Below are 12,625 nucleotides of genomic sequence, written 5' to 3' on the forward strand. Positions count from 1 at the left end.
TTGGAATTGGGAAGGTCACATTTACTAAAATCCATTCGTAAGGCACATATAACATCACTTCACAAACATTCCTTTTCCATATCCTTTTTATATGTAACAAAGTCCTGAGTTGATGAAGCATGGTTCCCCCCCCCCCCCCCAGTTTCATAAAAATTCACATTGCGTTGGCACATCTTAGGAAATATTGACAAGAACTGTCTGATAAAATGGAATGAGAAAAAGGAATGACAAAAAGAAGAGGCAAAGGTGGTTCCTTGTAGCAGAGCGATTTGCATCAAAAGCTGTGTATTCAAAATTTTATTTTAGTTCATAACATTTATTGTTATTCTGCACCACAGACTCCCATCACCCCTGATCACTGGCCTTGCTGGCTGGGGCTGATGGGAGTTTTAAAAGCAATTTACAAGATCATCTGCTGTCATGACAAAAACCTAATTTCACCCTTTGTGCACCTTCCTTATTCCTTTGAAAGGAGCTGGGAGGTGTGAACAGGGAATAGTATTCACAACAGGGATTAACAGATAGATTGGAGATATCAGGGCAGCAAAGATGGCTCACTTAATGAGTCTACCTGGTGTGTGTTAAAGGACAATAAACGATCAGTTAATTAATTTGCCACTATATGCTTTAACTGCTTGGATTTTCAGCAAAAGACTAAAAGTGTCTGGATTCTGTCAAAACCATAACTTCCTTGGCAGAATCATATTAGCAAACATGGGTAAGTCACACAGTCCCTCCCACCTTCCTTGTCATTGTATGACTCTATGACCTCCACTAGAGGGGCTTAGCACAGGCTCACCACAGACCACAATTAGGGCAGATCACTTAACATTACTTTTTCCTGATTGGGAGGAGAGCAAGTGACAACAGAAGTGGAGTCGAAATAGCGTTGCCGAGAAACAAGGCGGTGATGTCAGCATGCTTAGGCAAACCAGTGTTTAAATTTTCCCAGGCGTGTTTTGCTACTGGCACACGACTACATGGAGATTTCTGGATGCCAGGCTGGTGGTCACAGTTTAAAAACCTCTGTCCTAGTCCATAGTTAATACCATTTCCATTTCCACAGTGTGCGTTTCTCCTTCTTGCATACTGGGTCAAGAGAACTGTTGACAAGCAGTGTAGTTGAGATCATAGAATCCTAGAATTGTAGCACTAGAGGGGACACCGAGGGTCATCTAGTCCAACCCCCTGGCAAATAGGCATTCTGTTTTGGTGATCATAGCTTAGCTGTGAGATGCCATTTGGCGCCTAATTTTATGGCACCTAGTATATATATCTGAGTTTCTAACACTGAGGGGAACCATCGGGTTTTCAGAAGAGAAAATCTTAAAAACGTCAACACTGCTCCCCCACACCCCAAAAAAACCCACAGTTAAATGAAGATGGAATATGTTCAACAGCCAATGAATGAACCTGCTGCCAGCATAGTCAGAGATGATAGAATTTGGGATCTAACATCAGGACCTCCAGAGGTTTCCTTGCCTCTTTGCTCTACGCTGCTACAGTTCTGCAGTGCAAAAGGCAGAATGCACATTTCCCAAGAAGTAATCTCTGTCAGGGGGCACATGAAAGTGGACAGAGTGGCTATAGCCAGAAATGAGAAACCCCTTCTCTCTGAACTGTCTGAACTGATTGCTTGCAGAGGGCTTTTTAAGGTTAGTTCCAACGCCTTTTGAAATTGGAATTAGGGTTGTGGGCCTTTTAGGGATGGGGTGGGGGAGGTAGAAACTGTAGTATAGAGACAGAATATTGTGCTACCTGGGCACTGGAAGGAAAGCCTGGAATCCAGGAAATCTGACAACCGCACCAAGGGGCTCGCCTTCAGAGTCACTTTCTACCCAGAATACAAAACAAAATGGCACCCCCTAGAGTGGGAGTAGCCAAAGTGGTGGACTACAACTCCCTGCAGACTTGACTACTGGCCTAGGGTAGCCATGTGTCCTGCATTAAAGAGGACTGTCCTCTTTTTGAGGACTGCCCAGTCCAAGTCTGCTTTAAGATAAAGAACCATAAAAAGAAAGATGGATAGCTTTGAAGTTGTCCGTCTAGTGTCAGTAGTACCTGGCAGGTAGGTGAGCAGGCAGACTGACTGTCATCCCCACCATGATATGTATTTTTTATTTAAACTGCAGTAATTATTTCTAAATTTGCACCCATACATATAAATCACTATATGCAAACTGATATCCTCTTTTTCAGCACCGCATACCTGGCCCCTCTACCTGTTGGCTGGGCTGACAGGAACTGTGGAGCACAACATCTGGAGAGCAACATGCCAGCTATTCCTGCCCTAAAGGATTCAGATTGCTACTCTTGTTTCATCTCACACCCAAATGACTCAAGATACTCACACTGGGCTGTGCCTATAACAGCCACCTTCTTCCCTGTCTGAACTGCGAAGTGCATAAATTTGGGAATTCAAAAGTGGACTTTAAAAAAACCCCAAAGGCCTGACAAGGACCTCTTGAGCTTCCACTCTTACCAGCACAAAAGAGTGAGTGGTTCTGAAAGGAATTTGGGCAAACTGAATGGGTCTATCCATCTACTCCGTGATTCAGTCTGCCTACATGTCAATCACCCATTGTCACAATGAAGTCAGGTGATCCCATTCAGTATAGCAATGGGCCCAGAATCTCCAATTATCAGCTGATCATCGGGGTTCCCTAGCACAGTGCTGAGCAAGCCCCAACATTCATTGCAGCTTGCAAAGTGTTATACAGTGATACCTTGGTTCTCAAACACCTTGGTACTCAAATAACTTGGAACCCAAACACAGCAACCCGGAAGTTAAGTGTTCCAGTTTGAGAACTTTTTTCAGAAGCTGAAAGTGCTCCGTTTTGAGTGCCACACTTCCGATTTGAGTGTTACGCTGAGGTCTGTCTGTTTTTCCTATTTATTTTGCGTTTTTGTTTTTGTGGCTCTTTTTGTTTTGTTTTTGTGACTGTGTGGAACCCAGTCCAGCTACTGAGTGACTGATTGTGCGACTGCAGTACACTGTTTATTGCTTTCATTTTACGGATCAATGGTCACGCTAGATAGCAAAATTCATGTTAAATTGCTGTTTTAGGGTTGTTTTTTTTAAAAAAAGTCTGGAACAGATTAATTCATTTTGCATTACTTTCTATGGAAAAGCGCACCTTGGTTTTGGAACGCTTTGGTTTTGGAACGGACTTCCGGAACGGATTAAGTTTGAGAACCAAGGTACCACTGCACAGATGCTGCCTCCAGTCAAGTGACACGCAGCCCCTGCATGGCCCAGCTGCATCCTTACCTGCCCCAAGCCTGACAGCAGGTGCATGGAAGGTGGGTGTGGCTTGGCCAAAAGAGCAGGGCGAGCCAAATGGGGAGGCTTGGCAGCATAGCTGTCAACTTTTCCCTTTCCTTGTGAGGAATCCTATTCGGTATAAGGGAATTTCCCTTAAAAACATTGACAGCTATGCCTGGCAGGCCTAATCAGCACCACTGGGTTGTGTTAGGATACATGTTGAAAACTGTCCCCTGCCCCACCCCAAAGGCCTGAACAACAGAACCAGATTCCCCTATTGCCTTCCCAGGTTGCACAGCAGCTCTGACTATGAGAGCCCTGCTATGGTTGTGGGCTATTCTTGCCTTTGCACAGTGTCCTGACTGGAGCATAGTGAGTGCTTGGGAAAATACATGGTATGGCTTTGTCTGTAGGAGTCTCCTGGCAATAGGGAGGTGGATTTCTGGTGCCTTGAAAGGGGTCTTGCCTCCTGCCTTCCCTTGGGGCCTCATTGCCCTTCCAGGTCTTTCACGAGATGTGGGTTTTTGGCCTTCAGTGCCTCGTACAGCATATCCTTGCACCGTAGGTCCCAGCTTGGCACAAGCCTGTAGAGCTCTCGCATCTTGTCTGGGCTAGTTGTCTTGGCAGTGATTCTTTGATATTGCTCATCACTGAGGACGGAGCCATACAATTTATCCAGCACCGGTTCCACTGAGGTGGTCCGTTGGATTAGCGCCTCCCTGTGCCGCACGATGAAGTGCATGTTGGAAGAGTTTCGAAGCTGTGGTCCTACAAGGAAAGAGAAAGAACGGAAATCTTACTACACGTTCACACTTCGGGCTTAAAACTGGTTGCCCAACTCATTCCCTCCTCCCCCACGCCCTGGGAATTGTAGTTCCATGAGGGGAAGGATTGCTAACAGAACATTCCTAGTAGCTTATCTGCCTACAGTTCCCAGAATTCTTTGGGTAAAGTCGTAACTGTTTTGAGAACTCCTTAAAAGCCAGTTTAGGCTTTAAGCAGTATATCAACCAATAAATAATGACAGCAACTTGACCAGCCTTGACTACACTATGACTTGAGAGGCATTGGTGCAAGGCACAGGGGTCTGCACTGAACTGCAAATATCAGAGAGACAAAAGAAAAAAAATGCATTTGTCAAGGTGCAAAACAAGCAAATGTGATCACAGAAGGAAAAGCATGGGGTATCCTAGATTCATGTCAGAAGCTCTCTAAAAGGCTCCAAATTGCAGCCAAGGCATGCATAATTCCAACTGTGGGAACCAGAGAAGCCAGGAAGAGGCAGGATAGAAAAGAGAGAAATTTGTATATAGCAAAGGTTCTTCCATCCATCCTATTTTGACCTTAAATTTGTGGAATTTGTGGCTAGGAGAGGCTTTCGGAGCCAACATGAGTAACTTCAGGTTCACAACATCTTGTGGCCTACAAAGGGACCCCTGACCCTTAGGTCCAGTTGCGGACGACTCTGGGGTTGTGGTGCTCATCTCGCTTTACTGGCCAAGGGAGCCAGTGTACAGCTTCTGGGTCATGTGGCCAGCATGACTAAGCCGCTTCTGGCGAACCAGAGCAGCACATGGAAACACCGTTTACCTTCCCACTGGAGTGGTATGTATTTATCTACTTGCACTTCATGCTTTCGAACTGCTAGGTTGGCAGGAGCAGGGACCGAGCAACGGGACCTCACCCCGTCGCGGGGATTCGAACCGCCGACCTTCTGATCGGCAAGCCCTAGGGCTCTGTGGTTTAACCCACAGCGCCACCCATGTCCCTTCTTGTGGCCTATTAGATCTTAAAACATTACAGTTAAATCAAGCTGTTGGTGTAAACCTATTTTAAAGTTCAAGTAAACAGAAAACAAAATAATATTTTGTGGGGATTTTTTTTATTGTCTTTTATTGTCGGCCACTGTTGTCAACGGCCAGCTATTTCTCAGAGCAGATTTAAAGTTGTTTGAGCCTCATTTAATGGGCTCCATTTAACCAGGACTGGCAAACACCAAAACTGATGGAAGAGGTGTTGGTTGCTGTTGTTGGTAATGGAGGGTAGGGAGGAAGTGTAGAGCTATAAGTCCTGTCCGTAATGCTCCAAGCAAGTACACAGGGACAAAGTCCAACCTGTATTTTTCAGAGCTGCAAATCAGCAGTCTGGTTATTTATTTTATTGCTGCTGACACCTGGTGACCCTGTCCGCTTCAAGAGTACACCTTTCTCAAAGAGGACATAAACAACCCTCCAACCACGGCATAACTAGATGTGAAATTTAAACATGGCACTTCCTCTGGGGTCTTTTGCACTTTTAATTCCTAATACAGAGCACAGAGGCGAGGAGAATCTTTTGGGAAGGGGTGCAAAGGGGCATAAAATCCTGGGTGAAAATTCAGACTCCCTTAAAGAAAAAGATCCTAAATAGCTTTCCATTTAAAAATGTTTTAAAGAAGTGAAGCTGAGCACATTTTCTCTATCCTTTCTCTAACTATGCATGTTTTTTCATGTTGTCAGAATTATTCCATGGAACTGTTGCCTTATTTCTTTGTGACTCTGAGGTGCTTGTGCCCCGCCCTGTGCCAAGAAATATAAACTGGAAAAGTTCAATCCATATTTTTCAGAGCTGCCTATCAGCAGTTTGGTTATTCGTTTTATTGCTGCTGAAACCTCTCTGGCATGAGCTGAGAGGCAACCTTGCATTTCTAAAGCAAATGGGAAATGAAATAAAGGCTTTAAGCTTGAAATGTCTCGCGGTGCGAAATTGCTCACTTAAACCTGAGCAAGTCCGGGAGTTCGTTGCAGTACAAAGTTTAGCCCTCATGGGGCAGAATGTAAGCAAAGAATGAGTTAAAAGAAGAACAAGGCAGTTTCTAAAGTCCATAGATGGAAAGGGCGTTATGAAATACACGAAAGCGAAAACAACTGAACAGAGGCATTTCCAGGAAAGCAGGAAAAAAAGCCCCGAATGCATAGTTTTTTTAAAGTCAAGCTTGTGCATGACAGTCTTTGCTTGCAAAAGACGTTATTTATTTATTATTTTCTATCTTATGTTCTCTGTAATGTAATTCTCAACTACAGTACTTCAACGCAAATAAAACTGTTCTGCAGATGAGCGATCAGAGAGTTACTATTTCATTTTGAAATCCTCCCTCATCGCAGTTTATTCTCCTTCATGTAGTTACGAAGCTAGATGGAGAGAAGCGAAAAGGGCAAGTTACGTGGCGAGACGAGGCTTTTCAGTGGAAGTGCCCACTCCCCAATTTTGCTAAGTGAGTGCCGACGAACCTCAACCAGCTTTACTCTACCGCCTCTTCCCACCTCCGGAGGATCTCCTCTGGCTGCAGCAGCAGCAGCTGCAAAGCCGCCGAACTCGGGACCAGGCGAAAGTTTCGCTCCCCTCCAGACCCACCTTGGCGATCCTTAGGATCGGGCGCCGCTCTCCCTCCCCAGCCGCTCCTTACTGTTCCCGGTGGCGGCCAGGAGCTCCTCGGCGCGGTCCTTGCAGTTGATGGCTTCCAGCACCTCGGCGGTCAGCTGCACGGCGTACTCCTCGGTGTAGAAGCTGACCAGCAGGTCTTTGAGGTCCAGCGCATCCGCCTTCTGCAGCCGCCCTCGGGGGATGTTGGCGTAGCCCGGGCGCACGGGGAACTCGTGCAGCTTGGCCTTGAACCTCCTCAGCTCGCCCTCCTCCAAGTTCTCCAGGCAATCCAGCAGGCAGTCCCGCGCGCTCCTCGCCATGGCGCGCCTTCAGAGCCAGCAAGAAATCAACCTCGCTTCGCGGAAGCTGCAAAATTGAAAGCAAGCATCGTGCCTGATACAAAGCCCGGGCTGGGTTGGCCGGGGGGGGGGGGGATGCTGGACTCCGATTGGTGCAGCGGCGGGAGGAGAGAGGCTGGCCTGAGTGAAAGCTACAATGGGGACGGAAACGTGCCCATGCGCCCTCCCGCGCTTTTCTGTCTCTTTTCTCAGCGCGCTGGGCGGAGACGGACTTTCCCATTACAGTGGTACCTCTGGTTACAGACGCTTCAGGTTAAAGACTCCGCTAACCCAGAAATCTCGGGTTAAGAATTTTGCTTTAGGATGAGAACAGAAATAGCGCTGCGGCAGCGGGAGGCCCGATTAGCTAAAGCGGTGCTTCAGGTTAAGAACAGTTTCAGGTTAAGAACGGGCCTCCGGAGCGAATTAAGTACTTAACCCGAGGTACCACTGTATAAGCATTTGCACGAGAGAGCGCTTGCAAAGGGCGTCCAGGCGCCAAGTTGTTGCAGGCATAACCTCCAACATTTCTCTGATGAAAATAGGGGAATAACAACAACAACATTATTTATACCCCGTCCATCTGACTGGGTTGCCCCAGCCACTCTGAGCGGCTTCCAGCATATATAAAATAACATAATAAAACATTAAACTTAAAAAAAACCTTCCCTATGCAAGGCTGCCTTTAGATTCCCTAGTTACTTATATCTCCTTGGCAAGGGGGTGGCAAAACTCCATACCTTCCAATATGTCTCCGATGAAAATAGGAACATCCTAAGGAAAAGTGAGGGACGCAGGTGGCACTGTGGGTAAAAGCCTCAGCGCCTAGGGCTTGCTGATTGAAAGGTCGGCGGTTCGAATCCCCGCGGCGAGGTGCGCTCCCGTTGTTCGGTCCCAGCGCCTGCCAACCTAGCAGTTCGAAAGCACCCCCGGGTGCAAGTAGATAAATAGGGACCGCTTACTAGCGGGAAGGTAAACGGCGTTTCCGTGTGCTGCTCTGGTTCGCCAGAGCAGCTTCGTCACGCTGGCCACGTGACCCGGAAGTGTCTTCGGACAGCGCTGGCCCCCGGCCTCTTGAGTGAGATGGGCGCACAACCCTAGAGTCTGTCAAGACTGGCCCGTACGGGCAGGGGTACCTTTACCTTTACCTTTAATTAAAAGTGGGACATTCCAGGATCAAATCAGTAACCTGTAAATCTGGGACTGTCCTTTGAAAATAGGGACACTTGGCGGGTCTGCAGCACACGGCTCTTGCAGGAGCGAAATTCTGGAGAGATAGGGGTGGGGGGAGGGCAGTGGAGAAGCTGCACGCTCCGACACCGGGGGGGGGGGGGTAGAGAGCAGGCGGGGGTGTGGCTGGTGCGTGTCCTGGGGGGAGTGACGTGCACCCCGGTGGCGTGGCATGCCGCCCCGCAGGGGTGCGGCGCACGTCCTGGGGTTGTGGCACGCCACCTGCGAGGGCATGGCGAGCATCCCGGGGGCATGGGGCGTCGCCTGCAGGGGCGAGGACCGCAGCCCGTGGGGGCCTGGCAGGCAGCATGGGGGTGCATGGCATGTGTCCGGGGGTGGCCGCGATGGTAACAACCTCTCCGATGGTGCCGGGAGCGGTACACTCCCCGCCCCCCTTCCTCTGCCAGTGGGGGACGGAGCAAGTTTGTAAGAAATAAAGAGGAAAGCAATGCGAACAGCCAGGCGCTGGTCTGTTCTTGTAAACATCCCAGGAACTCAGATGCACAGGAAGTCAGATGCACTGGTTTGTTCTTGTAAACCTCGAAAGAAGTCGTCCCTTTTCTATAAACCTACGGCATGATACTTCACATATTTCGCTCGAGTTTTCTGATAGACTGATGGGGCAAACCTCTTGCCTGCCGCTTAGTTTTTTCCCTCCCATGTCAGAGGCTTTCGACGCACGACAGGCAGTCATTCAACAAGTGCAAGCTTTACGCACACACACTTGTTGTTGTTTAGTCGTTTAGTCGTGTCCGACTCTTCGTGACCCATGGACCAGAGTACGCCAGGCACTCCTGTCTTCCACCGCCTCCCGCAGTGTGGTCAGACTCATGTTTGTAGCTTCAAGAACACTGTCCAACCATCTCGTCCTCTGTCGCCCCCTTCTCCTTGTGCCCTCCATCTTTTCCAACATCAGGGCCTTTTCCAGGGAGTCTTCTCTTCTCATGAGGTGGCCAAAGTATTGGAGCCTCAGCTTCAGGATCTGTCCTTCCAGTGAGCACTCAGGGCTGATTTCCTTAAAAATGGATGCATTTGATCTTCTTGCAGTCCACGGGACTCTCAAGAGTCTTCTCCAGCACCATAATTCAAAAGCATCAATTCTTCGGCGATCAGCCTTCTTTATGGTCCAGCTCTCACTTCCAGATGCAACCAAATGCTCTTCCGCAGGTGAGCCAGCAAGGGAGTGACTCCCTGTGCAAGAGGAACCATTAGCAGTGCCATAAGCATCCTCATAGTTATCAATTTGCACTCCTAGAATAGAAAGGTTGTATATACAGTGGTACCTCGAGTTATGAACAACCCAGTTAACAAACTTTTTGGATTATAAACACTTCGAACCTGGAACTGCTTGTGAACTTCTTTTGGTATACAAACCAGGCCTCAGTAGGCTGTGCCACTGCCCGGAGCTAGGCCCTGGCGCCTGCGTGGCCTCCACTTGGCCTCCGCTGCCAGGCTCCAGCCGCAGGAGGCCCAGCACTCTGGCGAGGAACACTTACCTAACCAAGACCAAGAGTGAAGTCCAGCGGTGAACCTGTAAGTGAGCCTGGGATGAAAAGCATCAGCTCTTTACCAGCCCTCGCCTCAACCCCAGCTAGTAGCAAGTTGGGTGGCACCGGGCCAGGTAAGGCCACCCATCCTGTGGGAGGGGGTGAGTGGGAAATTTTGGGATTCTGTCTTGTTTCTTTGTTTATGTGAGTCTGCAAGGGACAGAATGGCAGGAGAGGAGTCACCGGTTGTGAATCTGGAAGAGGACTCCGACCCCCCATTCAAATAATGACTATCATCAGTGCAGGTAAGAGAAAAAAAATCACGTTTTCATTTTTTAAAAAATCATTAATACTGTTTTATTGATTTTACAGTATAGTACATTGTTTATTGCTTTCATTTTATGGATCAATGGCCTCGTTAGATAGTAAAATTCATGTTAAATTGCTGTTTTAAGGGTTGTTTTTCATCATCTGGAACGGATTAATCCATTTTCCATTACTTTCTATGGGAAAGTATGCTTTGGTTTAAGAACGCTTTGGTTTAAGAACGGACCTCCAGAACGGATTAAGTTCGTAAACCAAGGTACCACTGTACTGCTGTTTTGGCTAAGCTTACACATCTGCAGAAGGTTTTGTGAGGCTAAACCAGTGGACTTTGCTGCCATCTGGTGGCTTTTCATAACACCTATGAACAAGCTACACTTGAAACTACGATGAAGCATGACTTTATTTGGCAATATTTATAAAAACAAGTACAGATGCAAAGAAACTTTGGTTTACTTCCAGTTCCTTCCTCTTTGGGGCTTCATTCTTGGATACTCTTTCCTTCCTTTGATGTTCTTTGTGTTTTGCCTCCTATACTTACGTCAAACCTTGCCTCTCTTTGCACCCCAGTGCACAGCTGTCAATTTACAGATTTGAAAATAAGGGACCAGCAGCCAAAATAAGGGACCTGCAGCCTCACCTGTTCTAGGCACTCCAGTCTTCCTGTCTTCCTGCAGTCTGGTCAAACTCATGCTGGTAGCTTCGAGAACACTGTCCAACCAACTTTGTAACCAGGGGTTCAACTGAATAGAATCTGAATCACATGCACCACAAGGCCTATGCAGCCTCCACTTAAGATGGCTCCCCAGCCTGGCTTTGCACTGCAAAGTTTGCAGCAGCACATACAACAAAATGGCATCCAGCATTCAAAAACCTCCTCAGCTTGCATTAACTAGCCACACACAAGGCATACAAGCTCCACCTCCCAGTCGTTCTTAGACTTCTTATTGGGTGAACAACACAGCAAGCAACACAGTTGGAGCCTCCCTCCTCCCTGGCCGGCAGGGAGGGAGGGAGGGAAGGAGAGGAGCTGCTTCCTTTGAAATTTAAGGGACATCATTTAAGGGACATCCATCAATAAGGGACAGCAGCGGGACATGGCACTGGAAAAAGGGACTGTCCCTTCAAATAAGGGACACTTGACAGCTATGCCCCAGTGCTTTGTTTACAGTTTGCTTTTTATGTAGCTGACACGCATTCTGCTTTTGTTATCCTTCCAATTTGAATGAAAAGCAAATTTAAAAATCTGGTGGAATGGAGAGAACAGGTGGGGCATGGTCATTTCTGGATACAAATTCTGTACAAAGGATGGTTCGGCAGGTGGTGGTGTGTCGGGCTAGGCGGCCTCGTTGCGACTGGGGCTCTTCCCGCTTGATGTGGTGCAATGGTAAGATAACACCATTAAGCAAGAACCACCAAAACATTAAATTAACTTTCCAAGATAATACTGTGATTTTAAGTAGACTTCCCTCATTTTTTTCTTGGTTAGTTTCCCTTGAAGAGATTTTTTGGTACTGTTCTTCATCCAGGATTTGGCCGTTCAACATATCCAGGACTGCTGCAACAGGTTACAGACTCCGCTAACCCAGAAAGAGTACCTTGGGTTAAGAACTTTGCTTCAGGATGAGAACAGAAATCGTGCAGCGGCGGTGCGGCAGCAGCAGGAGGCCCCATTAGCTAAAGTGGTGCTTCATGTTAAGAACAGTTTCAGATTAAGTACGGACCTCTGGAATGAATTAAGTACTTAATCTGAGGTACCACTGTATAGATAATACTGAGTGTGAGCTAGACCAATGGTCTTATTCAGTGTAAGGCAGCTTCCTATGTGGATAGCTCAGTTAGTTAGAGCGTGGTGCTGATAACACCAAGATTGCAGGTTTGCTCCCTGTATGGGAGAGCTGTATATTCCTCCATTGCAGGGGGTTGGCCTAGATCAGGGGTCCTCAAATTACAGTCTGCGGGCCATATCCGGCCCACCAGGGTCCTGAACCCGGTCTGCCCAGCAATTGCCGCTACCACCCGGTGTCTTCGGACGCAAGAGGCAGGGAGGCAGGCTCCCCCCAGGCCCAGGGCAAACCCCTGCTGCTGCTGCTGCCTTGCGGCCGGACTGGCAATCCCTCTGCCCGCCCGCCTGCTCTCTCTTGCTGCCACATGTTCACTCTCGCCTCACAGGCCTTGGCCGGCTCCACTATAAACGCCGCCCCTACTCATGAGGCCTTTGAGGCCTAGTCGCCTCCCCTTGCCGGGAACGGGCGAGCCCTGCGCTTGCGGGCCGAGGGAACACGTTCGGCTCCTGCCGGCCTCCACTCGATGCCCCACGGCCTCAGCGCTCATGCAGGTCCTGTTTTAAAAGTTTGAGGACCCCTGGCGTGGATGATCCCCTTCTAACTCTATGATGGTTTACTCAGAAATAAGTCCCCAAAATAAGCAGGGCTTTCTTCCTAGTAAAAAAGGTAAAGGCAAAGGACCCCTGGACTGTTAAGTCCAGTCAAAGGTGACTATGAGGTTGCAGCGCTCATCTCACTTTCAGGCCGAGGGAGCCAGTGTTTGTCCGCAGACAGCTTTCCGGGTCATGTGGC

At 48.2% G+C, this 12,625-nt stretch overlaps 1 protein-coding gene across 2 annotated transcripts in view; it reads right to left on the minus strand.

Moving 5' to 3' along the window:
- The window catches only part of LOC114582861 (apoptosis-associated speck-like protein containing a CARD), a 24,836-nt gene continuing 12,211 nt past the window's right edge, over positions 1-12,625 (minus strand). The window contains exons 2-3 of one of the 2 annotated variants that reach the window (XM_077917962.1): positions 6,711-7,033; positions 1-4,033 (exon numbers count right to left, since the gene is read on the minus strand). In XM_077917962.1, coding sequence (XP_077774088.1) covers positions 3,753-4,033; positions 6,711-6,987 — 558 coding nt within the window. In that variant the 5' untranslated portion in view covers positions 6,988-7,033 and the 3' untranslated portion in view covers positions 1-3,752. Of the gene's footprint in view, positions 4,034-6,710; positions 7,084-12,625 lie in introns of those variants that run through there. The other variant, XM_077917961.1, reaches the window with a different exon arrangement.

This window comes from Podarcis muralis, chromosome 13 (assembly GCF_964188315.1).
Source record: "Podarcis muralis chromosome 13, rPodMur119.hap1.1, whole genome shotgun sequence".
Classification (NCBI taxonomy): Eukaryota; Metazoa; Chordata; class Lepidosauria; order Squamata; family Lacertidae; genus Podarcis; species Podarcis muralis.